This window comes from Oncorhynchus clarkii, chromosome 4 (assembly GCF_045791955.1).
Source record: "Oncorhynchus clarkii lewisi isolate Uvic-CL-2024 chromosome 4, UVic_Ocla_1.0, whole genome shotgun sequence".
NCBI lineage: Eukaryota > Metazoa > Chordata > Actinopteri > Salmoniformes > Salmonidae > Oncorhynchus > Oncorhynchus clarkii.
Window position 1 is genome coordinate 7,773,725 of NC_092150.1, and position 20,535 is coordinate 7,794,259.

The window sequence follows — 20,535 nt, forward strand, 5'->3', positions numbered from 1 at the left end:
TTGCTGTCTTTATTTCCAGGTGGTCTATGTGCGGAGTCTGAGGAGAGGTTGCTGAAGTGGCTACTGAGTAGAGAGCGTTACAACAAGCTGATACGACCGGCCAGTAACCAGTTTGAACCAGTTACCATCAAACTGCAGGTCTCCCTGGCACAACTGATCAGTGTGGTGGGTTGATTGGATTGGATTCTATTGCACTTTACTGTTTTGTTTTGTTATTCTATTGTATCAGTGGGGTGACCGTTCAGTTCTTTTATTTTCATTTGAGTTTATATAGAAATTACAAAACGTCATGGAATTCATAAAAGTTTAATACATATTTAACAATATGTCTTCCCTTTGTAGCATGACAGGGAACAAATTATGATCACCAATGTCTGGCTAACACAGGTGAGAAGAACGATCATCAGTATGTAATGTGGTGTCATTATTGAACACAACATTATGGTGAAGGTGAGTGTTTTACCTCTTGCTACTACTAATAACCATCCTTCTCGCCGTAGAACTGGGTGGATTACAGGTTGTCATGGGAGCCCTCAGACTTTGATGGGATTGACAAGCTCCGCATTCCGTCCCGTCATATATGGCTCCCAGATATTGTACTGTACAACAAGTTAGTATCAAACCCTCCGGGAAAAGCATGTGCTTTAAAAAAAATGATTGTGTAGTCAATTGTGCGGTGCTGCTGGGAATTCACAGACAAAGTCAAAAGATATTCAACGCTGTTATCGCTAAAATCGCTAAACGCTAAAATCTCACTGACGTGTCCTCCCTCCAACTGTAGTGCTGATGGTATCTATGAGGTGACGGTCTTCACCAACGCCATCGTCCTGTCCAACGGCACCATCTTCTGGCTCCCACCAGCTATCTATAAGAGTGCCTGCAAGATCGAGGTCAAACACTTCCCATTCGACCAACAGAACTGCACCCTGAAGTTCCGCTCGTGGACCTATGACCACACTGAGGTAATACATGGAAATGTATTGTGCTTTATCCTTGATAATGTGGTCCTCTATAGCTCAGTTGGTAGAGCATAGCGCTTACAACGCCTGGATATTGGGTTTGTTATGTTGATTTAAAAGGTGATACACATGTAGAAGAAAATGCCCTTTGAAAGATTTTGCTGAGATTTTACCCTTCCTAGAGAGCTCTTCTTTGATTACGCCCATTCAGCATCGTTCACGCCCTCTTAAACCTTAACCCCACCCACCCACACATCAAATCAAATTGTATTTGTCACATGCGCCGAATACAGTGAAATGCTTACTTACATCAATGCATTTTTAAGAAAATAAGTGTTAAGTAAAAATCATAGTTTATTTGTTGCGTACACAGATTAGCAGATGTTAATATGGCTTGGGGCAGTATTGAGTAGCTTGGATGAAAAAGGTGCCCAGAGTAAACTGCCTGCTACTCAGTCCCAGAAGCTAAGATATGCATATTATTAGTACATTTGGATAGAAACACTCTGAAGTTTCTAAAACTGTTTGAATGATGTCTGTGAGTATAACAGAACTCATATGGCAGGCAAAAACCTGAGAAAAACATCCAACCAGGAAGTGGGAAATCGGAGGTTTGTCGTTTTTCAACTCATTCTCTATTGAAGATACAGTGGGATATTGGTCATGTTGCACTTCCTAAGGCTTCCACTAGATGTCAACTGTCTTTAGAACCTTGTTTGATGCTTCTACTATGAAGTGGGGGCTCATAAGGGCTGTTTGAGCCAGGTGTCTGGCAGAGTGCCATGAGCTCATGACGCTCGTTCACGTGAAAGTTAGCTCACGGCCCATTGCTTTTCTACAGACAAAGGAATTCTCCGGTTGGAACATTATTGAACATTTATGTTAAAAACATCCTAAAGATTGATTCTATACTTCGTTTGACATGTTTCTACGGACTGTAACGGAACTTTTTGACTTTTCACCTGCTCGTGCATCATGAATTTGGATTGGTGAACTGAACGCGCTAACAAAAGGAGGTATTTGGACATAAAGATGAACTTTATGGAACAAATCAAACATTTATTGTGGAACTGCGATTCCTGGGAGTGCATTCTGATGAAGATCATCAAAGGTAAGGGAATATTTATAATGCTATTTCTGACTTCTGTTGACTCCAACATGGCGGATATCTGTTTGGGTTGTTTTGGTCTCTGAGCTCCGTACTCAGATTTTTGCATGGTGGGCTTTTTCCGTAAAGTGAAAAAAAAATGAAGGGTATATTAATTCTCTCTCTATTTCTGATTTTTGTGACTCCTCTCTTTGGCTGGAAAAATGGCTGTGTTTTTCTGTGACTTGGCTCTGACCTAACATAATCGTTTGTGGTGCTTTCACCGTAAAGCCTATTTGAAATCGGACACTGTGGTGGGATTAACAAGAAGTGTATCTTTAAAATGGTGTGAAATACTTGTATGTTGGAGGAATTTTAATTATGAGATTGCTGTTGTTTTGAATTTGGCGCCCTGCACCTTCACTGGCTGTTGTCATATCGATCCCGTTAGCGGGATCTCAGCCCAAAGAGGTTTTAAAGCAGGTGCAGCATGTGTTTCTAGCTCCAGCAGTGAATGTCTAACAGTACAAAATACTAATACACACAAAAATCCCAAGAAGAAGAAATTAAGCAAATGTACAGACCAACAAATATTGTTTACATCAACAACATGGGAATCACTACAAAACTTATTGTATGACCTCTTATATACTATATTAGGCCCGGCCTTTGTAACTTTGGTTTTCCTAGCTATGGCTACTATATTGTGTTCACTACATGCATGAGTAACGGAGCACTTGAACGGACGTCAAAGTTCAATCTTTAACCAGAGATCACATTTTTTCCCCAAATACTGTAAGACTATTTGGAGGAATGTGCATTGTGGCTGTCTGAACGGGAAAGTGAAATTTTGTATTGAAGGCAACGTTCATTTGTTTTTTTACATGTGCATTTGTGGGGCACACAAAAAATACTATGCTGTACTGTTTCCGCCTGCTAAATGGTAGCAGGGTGAACAGGCTGTGACTCGGCTGGCTTAGTATTTTTTGTGTGCCCCACAAATGCACATGTAAAAAATAAATGAACGTTGTCTTCAATACAAAATTTCACTTTCCCGTTCAGACAGCCACAATGCACATTCCTCCAAATAGTTGTACAGTATTTGGGAAAAAAATGTGATCTCTGGTTAAAGATCGAACTTTGACGTCCGTTCGAGTACTCAGAGTAACCCTAGTGGTAGACCTGATTATCAACAACGTTGAGATAGTCTACATGGAGGAGATGCAAGCCCCGGCTGAGTGGCGCCATGAAATAACTTCTCCCTCAATGTCAACAAAACTAACTAGCTGATCTTGGACTACAGGAGAAAGAGCATGACCCAATCCACATCAACGAGGCCACAGTGGAGAGGGTCAAAAGCTTCAAGTTCCTCTGCATGCACATCACTGAGGACCTGAAATGGTACCTCCACACGACACCGTGGTGAAGAAGGTGCAACATCAAGAGCCTGAAGAAATTCGACTTGGCCCTTAAAACCCTCACAAACTTCTGCAGATGCACCATCGAGAGCCTTCTATCAGGCTGTATCACCGCCTGGTACAGCAACTGCACCGCCCGCAAACGCAGGGCTCTCCAGATGGTGGTGCGGTCTGCCCAACGCATCACCGGGGACACACTACCTGCCCTTCAGGACATCTACAGCACCCAGTGTCACATGAAGACCTAAGCCAGAAGCAGCACCCCATTCTTCACCCTAAATTCCCTTTGCCCTCTGTGTCTCATTCACTCAATTGCGTTCCGACTGCTCCCTCCACACATGCCTGCTGAGTGCCTACACAAGCTCCACTTATCCCTACAGAAATAAATGCCTATAAAAACATATTCAAACTGATGGGATGCACAAGCTACATTCCTCTCCAAATGACGACAGTTTTATTACAGATTCCAAATGGACTGGTTGATTGAAGTAGGAAAACGTGTGTTCCAACAACGAGCTGCAGTTTTGTAATAATTGTGTCCCGTCTATCTTCCGCTTAAGCTACTTTTCAAATTGCTAGTGCCATTTAATTGATTAGCCTAGGCTATAACATAGACATGTTCCTCACTGAAAATATGCCAAAACATTTTTTTTTTTTTTAACTAGGCAAGTCAGTTAAGAACAAATTCTTATTTTCAGTGACAGCCTAGGAACAGCCTTGTTCAGGGACAGAACGACAGATTTTTTAAAACCTTTTTCAGCTCGGTGATTTGATTTTGCAACCTTTCGGTTACCAGTCCAACACACTCTAACCACTAGGCTACCCTGCTGGTTACCAGTCCAACACACTCTAACCACTAGGCTACCTGCTGGTTACTAGTCCAACACACTCTAACCACAAGGCTACCTGCTGGTTACCAGTCCAACACACTCTAACCACTAGGCTACCCTGCCGTCCCAGTTTGATAAAGACAAAGAGCATATTTTCGTCAGAATCATGAAGCATATGCCTACACTTTAAACAGATGTTGTGGCCGTATGCCTACACTTTAAACAGATGTTGTGGCCATATGCCTACACTTTAAACAGATGTTGTGGCCGTAGTTCATCACCATGCAGTGTTCAATGTGGAATTGTTCGTCCATTTTGAAAATGACAAAGGACAGGCAGAATAAACTCAACTGAACATCTGTATATCATAGAGAAGGGGGGGGGGGGGGGGGGTTGTAACCCTAAAGAAATTCTTTAAACTCTACAAATTGAGGCCCCGCTTTAAAATGATCCCTCTTTGACAATAACTGTTCCAAGCACGAGATGTGCATCACTTCGCACGAGCAACTTTGTCTGCTAAATTAACAAAACAAGGCTATGCCAAACTTGATGATTGGGTTGGAAACGTGCATAGCCACGCGGTCATGGATGAACAGGGAGTACAGAAGGGGGCTGGAGCACACATCCCTTTGGGGGCCCCACCTTGTTGAGGATCAGCATGGCGCAAGTGTTGTTGTCTACCTTCACCACCTGGGGTTGGCCTGTCAGGAAGTAGAGGTCCCAGTGCACAGGGAGGGGTTCAGACCCAGGGCCCTGAGATTAGTTATGAACTATGAACTAGGGCACTATGGTGTTGAAGGCTGAGCTGTAGGCAATGAACAGCATTCTTACAAACATATTGCTCTTATCCAGGTGGGATAGGGCAGTGTGCACTGCAGTGGCAACTGCTTCGTCCGTGGATCTGTTGGGGCGGTATGCAAATTGTAGTGGGTCTAGGGTGTTGGGTAAGGTGGAGGTGATATGGTCCTTAACTTGCCTCTCAAAGCACTTCATGATGACAGAAGTGAGTTCTACGGGGCAATAGTCATTTAGTTCACTTACTTTCGCTTTCTTGGGTTCAGGAACAATGGTGGACATCTTGAAGCAAGTGGGGACAACAGACTGGGATAGGGAGCGATTGAATGCCTCCTTAAATTCTCCAGTCCTGGTCTGCACAAGCTCTGAGGACGCGGCTTGGGATGCCATCTGGGCCACAGTCTTGCCACGGAGATCGGGAGTACACAGTCTTCGTGAGCGACGGGGGCCCAAGTCGGCAGCTCAGTGTTTTCCTCGGCACGGGGTGTCGTGTCTTTGGCTATGTCGGATTAAGTGATATGACATGCTGTTCTATAAAATCCTTTCTCTGTAATTAATATTACCCGATTGATCTAATCATGTAAATGTAATTAACTAGAAAGTCAGGGCACCAGGAAATAATATTTATAGAGCTGTTATCTTCTGAATAAACTCTTAAAGACCTAGTAATATTTGACATCAATAGCAGTCAATATTAATCGTCACCTTATTTCAGTCTCATCTGAAAGTTGTAAATTCTTGGTTATCTTCACAAACCCTGGCTAACAAGTTGAATCAGCAATATAAAATTGGGTTTCATTATTTATTTACTAAATACCTAACTAATCACACAGAATTACATATACACAGAATGAATCATACCTTGATTACAAATTATGTCATAAAGGAAAACGTCCCTAGCGGGCGGAACAGATATGACTTTGTTACACAAAGGAAAGGGGGCTGGGTGTGAGTGAAAGAGCGGGAAGACTGAAGAACAAGGGGAGAAGCGATGTCTCTATCGGGCCGTAGGCAGCTACTCTATCGTAAATATAGAATCTTATGCATTCTAAATTACCGCCCATTTGGAAAAGGAAAATGCAATAAATATACACTCTGAGCTGCGCTTCGGTAGGTTGGTGGTAGATGGAATGTCGTGTTGCCCAACAGAGTCCTTTGTCCTTTGAAGAATGTCTCTGGTGGTAAATTGGATATGTTGTAGTAACGTTGTTGTGTGATAGACAGGATACTCTGTCTGTTCTTTCCTAGCCCACGTTTCCAGCTGCTGTTGCTAACTCAACGGCTAGGAGGTATCACTTCTGTAGTGAATAAGAGTTCAAAGTTCATACCATTCGCCCTGAGCTCGTCTACTTTATTGCCCAGGGATGGAACGTTAGCGAGTAATATATTGGATGGCTTGCTCGCCACCTGCACTTGAATAGAACCAAACTTCTCCTCCGGTGTCAACGTTTTAGTGGAGCCCCCGGGATGAATAGAGCTGCCTCGGGAAGCACAAACAAAGGATCCAGGTCAGGAAGGTCGAATTTCTGGTGAATTAGATCCTGCCGATCTCATGTCTTAACTTGGTGTTAGGGGGCGATATTTACATTTTTGGATGAAAAACGTTCCCGTTTGAAACAAGATATTTTGTCACGAAAAGATGCTCGACTATGCATATAATTGACAGCTTTGGATAGAAAACACTCTGACGTTTCCAAAACTGCAAAGATATTGTCTGTGAGTGCAACAGAACTGATGTTGCAGGCGAAACCCAGATAAAAATCCAACCAGGAAGTGCCGCATTTTTTAAAACCGCCTCATGCCAATGACTCCTTATATGGCTGTGAATGAGCTACGAATGAGCTTACGTTTTCTACGTATTCCCCAAGGTGTCTACAGCATTGTGACGTCTTTTTGCGCATTTCCGTTGAAGAATAGCCGTAAGGGACCATATTTAGCAAGTGGTCACATGGTGTCTCCCGCAGAAAATCTTGCGTAAAATACTGAGGTAGCCATTTTTCCAATCGCTTCTTATGAGAAACCAATTGCCTCGACGGATATATTATTGAATATATATGTTAGAAACACCTTGAGGATTGATCCTAAACAACGTTTGCCGTGTTTCTGTCGATATTATGGAGCTAATTTGGAAAAAAGTTTGGCGTTGTAGTGGTAGCATTTTCCGGTCGATTTCTCAGCCAAGCATGATGAACAAACAGGAGCTATTTCGCCTACAAAAATAATATTTTTGGAAAAAAGGAACATTTGCTATCTAACTGGGAGTCTCCTGAGTGAAAACATCCGAAGTTCTTCAAAGGTAAATGATTTAATTTGGTTTATTTTCTTATTTTCGTGAAAATGTTGCCTGCTGCCAGCAGAGCCTAGCATAGCATTATGCCATGATAAACTTACACAAATGCTTGTCTAGCATTGGCTGTAACACATATTTTGAAAATCGGAGATGACATTGTGATTAACAAAAGGCTAAGCTTGTGTTTTAATATATTTCATTTGCGATTTTCATGAATAGGAAAAGTTTCTAGGGGTATTTATGTCCGCTGTGTTACGCTATTTCGTTTGAGGCTATGATTACGCTCCTGGATCCGGGATTGCTAGTCGCAAGAAGTGTTCTTTTCGGTTGTATGAAATAATACTAGAAATGTTCACTGTAAGAAATAACACACACAAAAAAGCTAACTACTGGAAAGCTGGCTTGGAGCTAGAAACAGAGCGAATGTATCTGTTGGCGCCATCTTGTACAGCGCCAACATGTAAACACATGAGATTCAGCATGGCATTGTCCTCCAGAGTCTCCCTACTTATCCCAGCTAAATCCAGGGCAGCAATGTTTTTGAGAGCTGTAGCAACACTTTGCAGTTGTCCAAAGCTATAACTTTACCTCAAGTCTGCGGTAGCAAAGATTATCTATGTACTGACCAGCGAAGCTCCCATTGTGTTATAGACTGAAGCCTGTGACATGACAGACCAATCAGGACTATCTTGGCATGTCCAACCATTCTATTATCTCAGCCAATCACGACTAAACAGGAAGGATCCTTTACTTCTCACTGTATAGCTCAATGCTTCTCTTTGGCTGAACTAGTCTCATCAGTTTATTTATTCATATTTGCAGATCCAACAAGTTTATAATTAAGGCATATAAATGTTCACATGTTCAAGAAGGCATTTTTGCCAATTTTCTTTGTTTTTTCAGACGACCCTACTGCGAAGTAGGAACTGTCGTCAAATGCCTTAGATCATGTAACCTGTTACGTGCGTGTATTGTTTCAGACGATGTATTTTAATTGTCAAATCTAAATCCAATCAAATCAGGTGGATCTGGTCCTCAGGACAGGTGTGGCCAGTATGGATGACTTCACGCCCAGTGGAGAGTGGGACATCTTGGCTTTACCCGGGAGACGTACTTTCTCCAGCTCAGAGCCCATCTACGTGGATGTGACCTACGACTTCCTGATCAAAAGGAATGAATATATAGTGCCATTTTTTAAATCTTATTCTTCGACTGTTTACAATATATTAGTTTTGTTACTTTTTCTAGTCCTTATCATAAGATGTTATTATTTTTTACAATCGAGGGCCACTTTGGAAACACTTGTTTTTATTAATGCTTTCATGTGCTGTCATCTGGAATCATAGGCTACACAGCTTGTTGAGGTATTATTTGTACCTCAGATAAGATTCAATTAAATTCTGCTCAATTCAATTTATTTCCAGGAAGCCGTTGTTCTACACCATAAATCTGATTATCCCCTGTGTCCTCATCACCTCTCTGGCTGTGTTGGTCTTCTACCTGCCCAGTGACTGTGGAGAGAAGATCAGTCTGTGTGTCTCTGTACTGTTGGCCCTCACTGTGTTCCTGTTGCTGATATCTAAGATCGTACCGCCAACCTCGCTGGACGTGCCCCTGATTGGTAAGCTCTGTGCCAGGGCCAGTATTAACAAAGGGTTAAGGATTTAGTAGGAGTGCTGATCTGGAATCAGTTTGACCTTTTTTAGATCATAATGAATAAGATTATATTGCCAGTGGGGACCTGATCCTGGATCAGCACTTCTGCTTTGTGCACACAGGTCCTGATATTCACCATGGTGCTGGTGACCTTCTCCATCACCATTATGTGATGGCTCATGCATAAGCTTAGTGTTAAGTAGGGCTGCAACAATAGTACTTAATTATTATTTTTTTATCCAACTTATCTGAGAAAATATTATTTGACTGTTGAATGTACAGTGTAAATTAAAAGAAAGGTCAAGTTCAACATTTTTATTAGGAAAAACAACATTGGATAATGACATTTTTAAATGAGATGCTTCTTCACACTCTTTTCTCTGATCTGCTAGGTAAATACCTGATGTTCACCATGGTTCTCGTAACCTTCTCCATCGTCACCAGTGTGTGTGTTCTGAACGTCCATCACCGTTCCCCCAGCACACACACCATGCCCCACTGGGTTAAAATTTTGTTCCTGGACTGGCTGCCTGCCCTGCTGTGCATGAGGCACCCCCAGAACAACTCGGCCAGACAGCGGCTCCGTCAGAGGAGGCAGCAGTCGCTCCAGAAGACCAAGGAGGCTAGCCCAGGGATGGACCCTGGCGTGGCCTCCTCTCCTTCCTCTTCGCCATTCCTCCTATCTCCTGGGTCCTACTACCTCAGAAAAAGGTAATTATACTATTTCTATCATGCACCATTATTATTATTATTTATTTTTCTTTCGTTTTATTGTGGTCAGGTGATCACCAGAAGATGTAATCAACAGATTATGAATTTACTGTAAAAAAAAAACAACCTGTAACAGATGGTTCCCTTGACATGTAAAGAAAATGTATCATTTATTCATTGAAATTAATTAATTAATTCAGGAGTGTGAGGACACAAGAGGGGTTTCTGCCCACGGAGAAACTGTCTGGTCGCCCGTGGTGTGGCAGCTCCAGCTCTGACTTCAGTCACAGTCCTGACCTACAGGAAGCTGTGGACGGGGTGCGATACGTCGCTGACTACATGATTAGAGACGACGACAACAAGACTGTGAGTCAATCTGGTCTTATTTGAAATGTTTGTTTTTGTTTGCTGCAAAAATTGGTTTATCGTATCTATCACATCAGAAATGCAGAAAATCAGAACACAATAAGATGGTAGGTTGGAAAAGCTACTTTTCTGTCCAATATAAAAACTGAAATCTGTCTGGAAGGACCATTTTTCTTCTGTCCAGCTGGAGATTGAACTTCAAAGCTCTTCAGTCTTTTGTTTTTATGTGTGTATGTGTCGTAATGTTTTTGGACCCCAGGAAAGAGTAGCTGCTGCCTTGGCAACGCCTAATGGGGATCCATAATAAACTCCAGGAAAGAGTAGCTGATGCCTTGGCAACGCCTAATGGGGATCCATAATAAACCCCAGGAAAGAGTAGCTGCTGCCTTGGCAGGAACTAATGGGGATCCATAATAAACCCCAGGAAAGAGTATCTGCTGCCTTGGCAGGAACTAATGGGGATCCATAATAAACCCCAGGAATAGTAGCTGCTACCTTGGCAACGCCTAATGGGGATCCATAATAAACCCCAGCAAAGAGTAGCTGCTGCCTTGGCAACGCCTAATGGGGATCCCTAATAAATACAAAATACCTGTGGGCGGAGCTACAGCTCTGATATTAAACTTTCTTCTGCAGCATTTTGTACAGTTGATCATCCTCTCTCTTTTTTCACTTGTTCTGCAATGAATGGATGGATGTGTGAATGAATGGATGGATGTGTGAATGAGTGAGTGGGTGGGTGGGTGGGTGGGTGGGTGGGTGGGTGGGTGGGTGGGTGGATGGATGGGTGTGTGAGTGGATGTGTAAGTGGGTGGATGGATGTGGGTGTGTAAGTGGATGTGTAAGTGGGTGGATGGATGTGGGTGGGTGAGTGGATGTGTGAATGGATGTGGGTGGGTGGGTGGATGAATGTGGATGGATGTGGGTGGGTGGGTGGATGGATGTGGGTGTGTGAGTGGATGTGTGAATGGATGTGGGTGGATGGATGTGGGTGGGTGGGTGGATGGATGGATGTGGGTGGATGGATGTGGGTGGATGGGTGGATGGATGGATGTGGGTGGATGGATGTGGGTGGGTGGGTGAGTGGATGTGTGAATGGATGTGGGTGGGTGGGTGGATGGATGGATGTGGGTGGATGTGGGTGGGTGGATGGATGTGTGAATGGATGTGGGTGTGTGGATGGATGGATGTGGGTGGATGTGGGTGGGTGAGTGGATGTGTGAATGGATGTGGGTGGGTGGGTGGATGGATGGATGTGGGTGGATGTGGGTGGGTGGGTGGATGTGTGAATGGATGTGGGTGTGTGGATGGATGGATGTATGGGTGATCATGCTGCTTTACTCCCCCAGACATTTGAGTCTCTTCTCTAGACCGTTCTCTCTCTCCTTTTCTGACCCTGTGCTCTCCAGGTGATTGAGGACTGGAAGTACGTGGCGATGGTATTGGATCGTCTGTTCCTGTGGATCTTTGCAGTAGGCTGTATAGCCGGTACTCTTGGGATCTTCCTCCAACCTTTCTTCCAGCATCAGACCATTCCCATCCGGAATCTCAGCAGCCCCACCTCATCAAGGGACGTCATCTTGAAGGATTCCGTTGTTTAAAAATATGTATATAATCCATGTAAAACAAAATGTTTAGCTTTAAAAACGGAACCCCACCACATGAAATGATCTGAAGGACTTTACTGTCAACTGGCTAATGCCGCTACTATTCTTAGCAACAATTTATTACATTAATGATGAAACAAATGATCCGGGATTCCTGCCGTCGTTATACGGGGGGAGTCAGTAGCTCAAGGAAAAGGTGTTTATGTTAGACAGAGCAGTGTCTGACTGCTGTCGGCTGAGGAAGATGCTTTGAATTGACTGTGTTCGGTAAAGAGATGTTTTGTGATGATGGATAGACTTTAATTAACAACATGGTTAACATTATGCATGTCCCCTAAACTAGAATGGTAACATCATGCATGTCCCCTAAAGTAGAAATGAACAACATGGTAACATCATGCATGTCCCTTAAACTAGAAATGAACAACATGGTAACATCATGCATGTCCCTTAAACTAGAAATGAACAACATGGTAACATCATGCATGTCCCCTAAACTAGAAATGAACAACATGGTAACATCATGCATGTCCCCTAAACTAGAAATGAACAACATGGTAACATCATGCATGTCCCCTAAACTAGAAATTAACAACATGGTAACATCATGCATGTCCCTTAAACTAGAAATGAACAACATGGTAACATTATGCATGTCCCCTAAACTAGAAATGAACAACATGGTAACATCATGCATGTCCCCTAAACTAGAAATGAACAACATGGTAACATCATGCATGTCCCTTAAACTAGAAATGAACAACATGGTAACATCATGCATGTCCCTTAAACTAGAAATGAACAACATGGTAACAGCATGCATGTCCCTTAAACTAGAAATGAACAACATGGTAACAGCATGCATGTCCCCTAAACTGAATGTCACAAACTGAGAAAATATATGAAGTGTGCTGCCACCCTCTGCCAATGTTATGAATTTAAAGTGATGTCGTAAAGTAGGCTACTCAACAACACGCTGAATGGATGATTGGTTTGAACGTTCGCAGGTTCTTATTATGAGGCGTGTTGTGATCTCTCAAGTTTTAATCTCAAGTTTTAATCCTCTGTGCTCATTTGCCTTGTGGTGACAATATTACATCATCGCAGGTCAAATTTAACTAATGTGCTGCCTGTGTTTATGAAAGAGTGGCGTGGGGGAGGGGGGGGGGGCTTTATTCATCGCACTTTTCGAGGTCTATCTAATGAAACATAACCTAATGTGAAGGTCTACATATTCATCTCATACTCATACAGTCCCAATTCATTTTATGACATGAGTGGTCTGCGTAGCCTGGAGAAATCCAGTCTGTTTGTGCTAACATTCCACTCCTTGTCATGCCAAACAATGACACAAGAGTACAAGGAGTAGAATGTTAGCACAAAAAAAAAGGTGATGGATTTCAGGCCTGTGTGTCCTGTGTGATTTATCAAACAATTTCTTAGGATGTATGAGCAGTAGGAGTTGATACATAGCTTGGTTCCAGAGCGGTTGGTGTTGCCATGACAACGCCGATGGTGATTGTCAAACCAAACTAACAGACTTGACAAGACGGCACTGTTACGAAACCAACGACTAGCCTGCTGATATTGTTGCACTCGCTTTGTCTAGGGGTCACGTCTAGCCTCACGTCCACCAAACCAACCAGCAACCTCACGTCTACCAAACCAACCAGCAGCCTCACGTCCACCAAACCAACCAGCAACCTCACGTCCACCAAAACCAATCAGCAGCCTCACGTCCACCAAACCAACCAGCAACCTCACGTCCACCAAAACCAACCGACAGCCTCACGTCCCCCAAACCAACCAACAGCCTCACGTCCACCAAACCAACCAACAGCCTCACGTCCCCCAAACCAACCAACAGCCTCACGTCCACCAAACCAACCAGCAGCCTCACGTCCACCAAACCAACCAGCAACCTCACGTCCATCAAACCAACCAGCAACCTCACGTCCACCAAACCAACCAGCAGCCTCACGTCCACCAAAACCAATCAGCAGCCTCACGTCCACCAAACCAACCAGCAGCCTCACGTCCACCAAACCAATCAGCAGCCTCACGTCCACCAAACCAATCAGCAGTCTCACGTCCACCAAACCAACCATCAGCCTCACATCCACCAAACCAATCAGCAGCCTCACGTCCACCAAACCAACCAACAGCCCCACGTCCACCAAACCAATCAGCAGCCTCACATCCACCAAACCAACCAACAGCCTCATGTCCACCAAACCAACCAACAGCCTCACGTCCACCAAACCAACCAACAGCCTCACGTCCACCAAACCAACCAGCAGCCTCAAGCTCTCCAAGCTGACACTCTGACTGATCAGTGTCATTGGCTGCACCAAATGTGCTTATCAAGTCTTGGCTTAGCACCAAGACTCGTTTGCTGCCACCTGGGGATGGAGTGTGCAAGAGTATCCTGGGTTTGTGTGTGTGTGTGTGTGTGTGCGTGTGCGTGTGCGGGTGTGCGTGCGTGCGTGCGTGCGTGTGTGTTTTCATAACATTTCATAACAGTAACAACAGATCTGGGACCACCAGACCAGCTGCTCCTCCTATCCGCAACCCATTCTGTGCTTCCTAATGTGATTTTCAGCAGTCAGAATATACTATGGAATAATGTCTGGTTGCATAACCATAAACCCTCCCCCAGATAAGACCTGGGTTCAGATACTATTTGAAATCGTTCAAATACTTTTGTGCGTTTGCTTAAGTCTGCTTGGAATGCCGGATTTGAACTTTTTTCTACCGGTTTCATCCCCACAGCAAAGCTCTATGAAAGCTTATTCACAGCTAAAGTACTTGAAATTATATCAAATTGTATTTGAACCCAGGTCTGACCCAGATGTATCATATGATCTTGCGCAACTATGAGTCTATGTGAATATGACCCAGTATAATATATTTTTTTAAATATATTTTTTTGTGATATCCAGTTGGTAGTTACAGTCTTGTAACATCGCTGCAACTCCCGTACTAACTCGGGAGAGGTAAAGGTCGATAGCCATGCTTCCTCCAAAACACGACCCCGCCAAGCATGAGCCAGTATGAAATTGTGATCTAGGATAGGACCAGGATGACAGTATATGTTAGCATAGATTAGGTTACCTATTAGTTGAATGTTGACCTGACAGATCAAAAACAAATGTATAAAAAGGACCAAATCGAGATTTTTATTATTTGATTCCTATACATGTCTGATGTTATAGAATGTGATCAAAACTATAGCCGATAGCTAGTTAAGTAATGGGATTGATTGACATCTACTTCCTTGTATTTTATTAAGGTTTCCAGTGAACGATTCACCATGGGTGAGTGGATATATCAACCAACCCTGATCTCATTGGCTGTACTGCTCGTCACTCTGTCCAATAGTGTCTATAGGGGTAAAATCCTGGTGTACCCATTGGACGGAAGCCACTGGGTCAACATGAGAGTCATCATGGAAGAGCTTCATTCCAAAGGCCATGACATCACAGTGGTGCAAGTGTCAAACCACTGGTACATTTAAAAAATATATATATATATTTCACCTTTATTTAACCAGGTAAGCCAGTTGAGAACAAGTTCTCATTTACAACTGTGACCTGGCCAAGATAAAGCAAAGCAGTGCGACAAAAACAACACAGAGTTACACATGGAATAAACAAAACATACAGCCAATAACACAATAGAAAAAGCTATGTACAGTGTGTGCAAATGTTTTTTAAATTTTTTTATTTAACCTTTATTTAACCAGGAAGGGCTCATTGAGGTTAAAATCTCTTTTTCAAGAGCGCCCTAGCCAAGATAGGCAGCACCAAGTCATTACAAAAAAATTACAGACAGACAACATGAAAACTACAAGTAATCTAGTAAAAACCATTGAATTCACAAGAGTATAAAACAGCAAATTAAAAACATTGACAGGTCAGGCAATCAGCCTCAAAATCCTTCATCAGTGATTTTAAAACACCAATCGGGACAAGTTCTTCCAGTTTAAAAGTAGTTTGTAAGGTGTTCTAGGACGATGGCGCAGAGTACATAAAAGCCCTTTTACCAAATTCAGTTGGGACATTTGGAACAGTTAGCAGGATAAAGTCCAGCGAACGAAGAGACGACCCACCACATTTCTGAACAATAAAAATGCACATATAAAAAGGTAGTAAACCCAAAATGGCTTTTTAAATAAAAGTAAACCAGTGACTGAGCCTACGAGTGACTAGAGAAGGCCAGCCAACCCTGGTATACAAAGTGCAGTGGTGCGTAAGGGATTTGCAGTCTAAAATAAATCTCAAAGTGCCATGGTAAAGAGTGTCAGTTGATCTCAAACACTGAGCGGAAGCATTCACATATAAAATATCTAAGGTCCAAGCTGTCATTGATTGGCCCGTCCCTAAGTCACGCGTCGAGCTGCAGCGCTTTCTCGGCTTCGCGAACTTCTATCGTCGTTTCATCCGTAATTTCGGTCAGGTGGCAGCTCCTCTCACAGCCCTTACTTCTGTCAAGACGTGCTTTAAGTGGTCCGTTTCCGCCCAGGGAGCTTTTGATCTCCTCAAGAATCGTTTTACATCCGCTCCTATCCTTGTTACACCTGACGTCTCTAGACAGTTCGTTGTCGAGGTTGACGCGTCAGAGGTGGGAGTGGGAGCCATCCTTTCTCAGCGCTCCCTCTCTGACGACAAGGTCCACCCATGCGCGTATTTTTCTCATCGCCTGTCGCCGTCGGAACGTAACTATGATGTGGGTAACCGCGAACTGCTCGCCATCCGGTTAGCCCTAGGCGAATGGCGACAGTGGTTGGAGGGGGCGACCGTTCCTTTTGTCGTTTGGACTGACCATAGGAACCTTGAGTACATCCGTTCTGCCAAACGACTTAATGCGCGTCAGGCGCGTTGGGCGCTGTTTTTCGCTCGTTTCGAGTTCGTGATTTCTTATCGTCCGGGCTCTAAGAACACCAAGCCTGATGCTTTGTCTCGTCTCTTCAGTTCTTCAGTAGCCTCCACTGACCCCGAGGGGATTCTCCCTGAGGGGCGTGTTGTCGGGTTGACTGTCTGGGGAATTGAGAGGCAGGTAAAGCAAGCACTCACTCAAACTCCGTCGCCGCGCGCTTGTCCTAGGAACCTTCTTTTCGTTCCCGTTCCTACTCGTCTGGCCGTTCTTCAGTGGGCTCACTCTGCCAAGTTAGCCGGCCACCCTGGCGTTCGGGGTACGCTTGCTTCCATTCGCCAGCGTTTCTGGTGGCCCACCCGGGAGCATGACACGCGTCGTTTCGTGGCTGCTTGTTCGGTCTGCGCGCAGACTAAGTCCGGTAACTCTCCTCCTGCCGGCCGTCTCAGGCCGCTTCCTATTCCCTCTCGACCGTGGTCTCACATCGCCTTAGATTTTGTCACCGGACTGCCTTCGTCAGCGGGGAAGACTGTTATTCTTACGGTTGTCGATAGGTTCTCTAAGGCGGCTCATTTCATTCCCCTTGCTAAGCTTCCTTCTGCTAAAGAGACGGCACAAATCATCATCGAGAATGTTTTCAGAATTCATGGCCTTCCGTCAGACGTCGTTTCGGACAGAGGTCCGCAATTCACGTCTCAATTTTGGAGGGAGTTTTGCCGTTTGATTGGGGCTTCCGTCAGTCTCTCTTCCGGCTTTCACCCCCAGTCTAACGGTCAAGCAGAACGGGCCAATCAGACTATTGGTCGCATCTTACGCAGTCTTTCTTTTCGCAACCCTGCGTCTTGGTCAGAACAGCTCCCCTGGGCAGAATACGCCCACAACTCGCTTCCTTCGTCTGCGACCGGGCTATCTCCTTTTCAGAGTAGCCTCGGGTACCAGCCTCCGTTGTTCTCATCTCAGTTCGCCGAGTCCAGCGTCCCCTCCGCTCAGGCTTTTGTCCACATAGTCTAGTAAAGGCATAAATGTAGATGATACTACTAGCCTCCTTCTGGCTTCAAAAGAAAAACAGGCCTTATTCCTAAAATAAAATCCCAATTTCAGCTTCAATTTTTTTGTAAGTTGTTGAAAATGCAATTTAAAAGAGAGGCCGTCATCAATTAAACTGACAAGATATTTAAATATAGTAAGGTTGGGGAGGTAAGGCAATAAATAGGTCATATTGGCAAAATAATTACAATTTAGCATTAACACTGGAGTGATGGAAATGCAGATGATGATGTGCAAGTAAAGATACTGGGATGCAAAAGAGCAAAAAAATAAACAACAATATGGGGATGAGGTAGTTGGGTGTGCCATTTACAGATGGGCTGTGTACAGGTATTGTACAATGATCTGTAAGCTGCTCTGACAGCTGATGCTTATTAAAGTTAGAGAGGGAGATATAAGTCTCCAGCTTCCGTGATTTTTGCAATTCATTCACGTCATAGGCAGCAGAGAACTGGAATGAAAGGTGGCCAAAGTAAGTGCTGGCTTTGAGAATGACCAGTGAAATACATAAAGCAGAATTCCCCCCACTACACCTACATCACCATCCTTTAACACTGGTGCCTTCCATTAAAACATCTTTGGTGAAGTAAACATCCGAAAATCATGCTTCACTCAAGGACACTTGAAGTGTCCTTTTTCGGATTTCACAAGAACATGGCTGAAATGATTGCTCGGGTCCTTGAAGACAGCAAGTTGATCCATTCTCACCAGGATGGAAGTTTTACGGATCCTGGGATTGGTGGAGGGACGATCTTCCTCTGGTATACAGTGTCAGATGGACCATCCACGGTGAAGCTCATTTGGTCATCGCCCCGTCACCTCTGTCCTACATCACATTCACACCCACAGAGTTGACAGACAAGATGAAATTACCCCGGAATGTCACCAACGTCATAGCTTACATTCTCGAGACTTAGGGCACACAGAAAGTATTCACCCCCCCCCCTGACTTTTCCCACATTTTGTTGTGCTACAAAGTGGGATCAAAATGGATTTAATTGTAATTATTTTTACACAAAAACATTCTAACAACATTTGTAAATATATATCTTGATCAGATAAGTATTCAACCCACTAAGTAAAAACATGTTAGAATCACCTTTGGCAGCCATTACAGCTCTGAGTATAGTGCCTTGCGAAAGTATTCGGCCCCCTTGAACTTTGCGACCTTTTGCCACATTTCAGGCTTCTATAAAGATATAAAACTGTATTTTTTTGTGAAGAATCAACAACAAGTGGGACACAATCATGAAGTGGAACGACATTTATTGGATATTTCAAACTTTTTTAACAAATCAAAAACTGAAAAATTGGGCGTGCAAAATTATTCAGCCCCCTTAAGTTAATACTTTGTAGCGCCACCTTTTGCTGCGATTACAGCTGTAAGTCGCTTGGGGTATGTCTCTATCAGTTTTGCACATCGAGAGACTGACATTTTTTCCCATTCCTCCTTGCAAAACAGCTCGAGCTCAGTGAGGTTGGATGGAGAGCATTTGTGAACAGCAGTTTTCAGTTCTTTCCACAGATTCTCGATTGGATTCAGGTCTGGACTTTGACTTGGCCATTCTAACACCTGGATATGTTTATTTTTGAACCATTCCATTGTAGATTTTGCTTTATATTTTGGATCATTGTCTTGTTGGAAGACAAATCTCCGTCCCAGTCTCAGGTCTTTTGCAGACTCCATCAGGTTTTCTTCCAGAATGGTCCTGTATTTGGCTCCATCCATCTTCCCATCAATTTTAACCATCTTCCCTGTCCCTGCTGAAGAAAAGCAGGCCCAAACCATGACGCTGCCACCACCATGTTTGACAGTGGGGATGGTGTGTTCAGCTGTGTTGCTTTTACGCCAAACATGACGTTTTGTATTGTTGCCAAAAAGTTCAATTTTGGTTTCATCTGACCAGAGCACCTTCTTCCACATGTTTGGTGTGTCTCCCAGGTGGCTTGTGGCAAACTTTAAACGACACTTTTTATGGATATCTTTAAGAAATGGCTTTCTTCTTGCCACTCTTCCATAAAGGCCAGATTTGTGCAATATACGACTGATTGTTGTCCTATGGACAGAGTCTCCCACCTCAGCTGTAGATCTCTGCAGTTCATCCAGAGTGATCATGGGCATCTTGGCTGCATCTCTGATCAGTCTTCTCCTTGTATGAGCTGAAAGTTTAGAGGGACGGCCAGGTCTTGGGAGATTTGTAGTGGTCTGATACTCCTTCCATTTCAATATTATCGCTTGCACAGTGCTCCTTGGGATGTTTAAAGCTTGGGAAATCTTTTTGTATCCAAATCCGGCTTTAAACTTATTCACAACAGTATCTCGGACCTGCCTGGTGTGTTCCTTGTTCTTCATGATGCTCTCTGCGCTTTTAACGGACCTCTGAGACTATCACAGTGCAGGTACATTTATACGGAGACTTGATTACACACAGGTGGATTGTATTTATCATCATTAGTCATTTAGGTCAACATTGGATCATTCAGAGATCCTCACTGAACTTCTGGAGAGAGTTTGTTGCACTGAAAGTAAAGGGGCTGAATAATTTTGCACGCCCAATTTTTCAGTTTTTGATTTGTTAAAAAAGTTTGAAATATACAATAAATGTCGTTCCACTTCATGATTGTGTCCCACTTGTTGTTGATTCTTCACAAAAAAATACAGTTTTATATCTTTATGTTTGAAGCCTGAAATGTGGCAAAAGGTCGCAAAGTTCAAGGGGGCCGAATACTTTCGCAAGGCACTGTATTTCTGGGTAAGTCTCTAAGAGCTTTCCACACCTGGATTGTACAATATTTGCCCATCATTTTTTTTCAAAATTCTTCAAGCTCTGTCAAATTAGTTTTTGATCATAGCTAGACAACCATTTTTAGGTCTGTAACTGTAACTCAGCACT

The 20,535-nt window shown here is 43.6% G+C and overlaps 1 protein-coding gene and 1 pseudogene across 1 annotated transcript; both read left to right on the top strand.

The window, feature by feature from the left end:
• LOC139407482 (neuronal acetylcholine receptor subunit beta-4-like) lies at positions 1 to 11,713 on the top strand (the record flags this gene model as incomplete). Its single annotated transcript, XM_071151279.1, has 9 exons — positions 1 to 165; positions 343 to 387; positions 501 to 610; positions 782 to 962; positions 8,402 to 8,563; positions 8,808 to 9,000; positions 9,428 to 9,746; positions 9,947 to 10,112; positions 11,522 to 11,713. Coding segments are annotated over 9 exons (1,533 nt in total), but the record flags the coding sequence as incomplete, so codon positions are not given.
• A 3,319-nt stretch (positions 11,714 to 15,032) lies between these two features.
• On the top strand, positions 15,033 to 18,558 carry LOC139407483 (UDP-glucuronosyltransferase 2A2-like; annotated as a pseudogene).
• Positions 18,559 to 20,535: the final 1,977 nt, after the last annotated feature.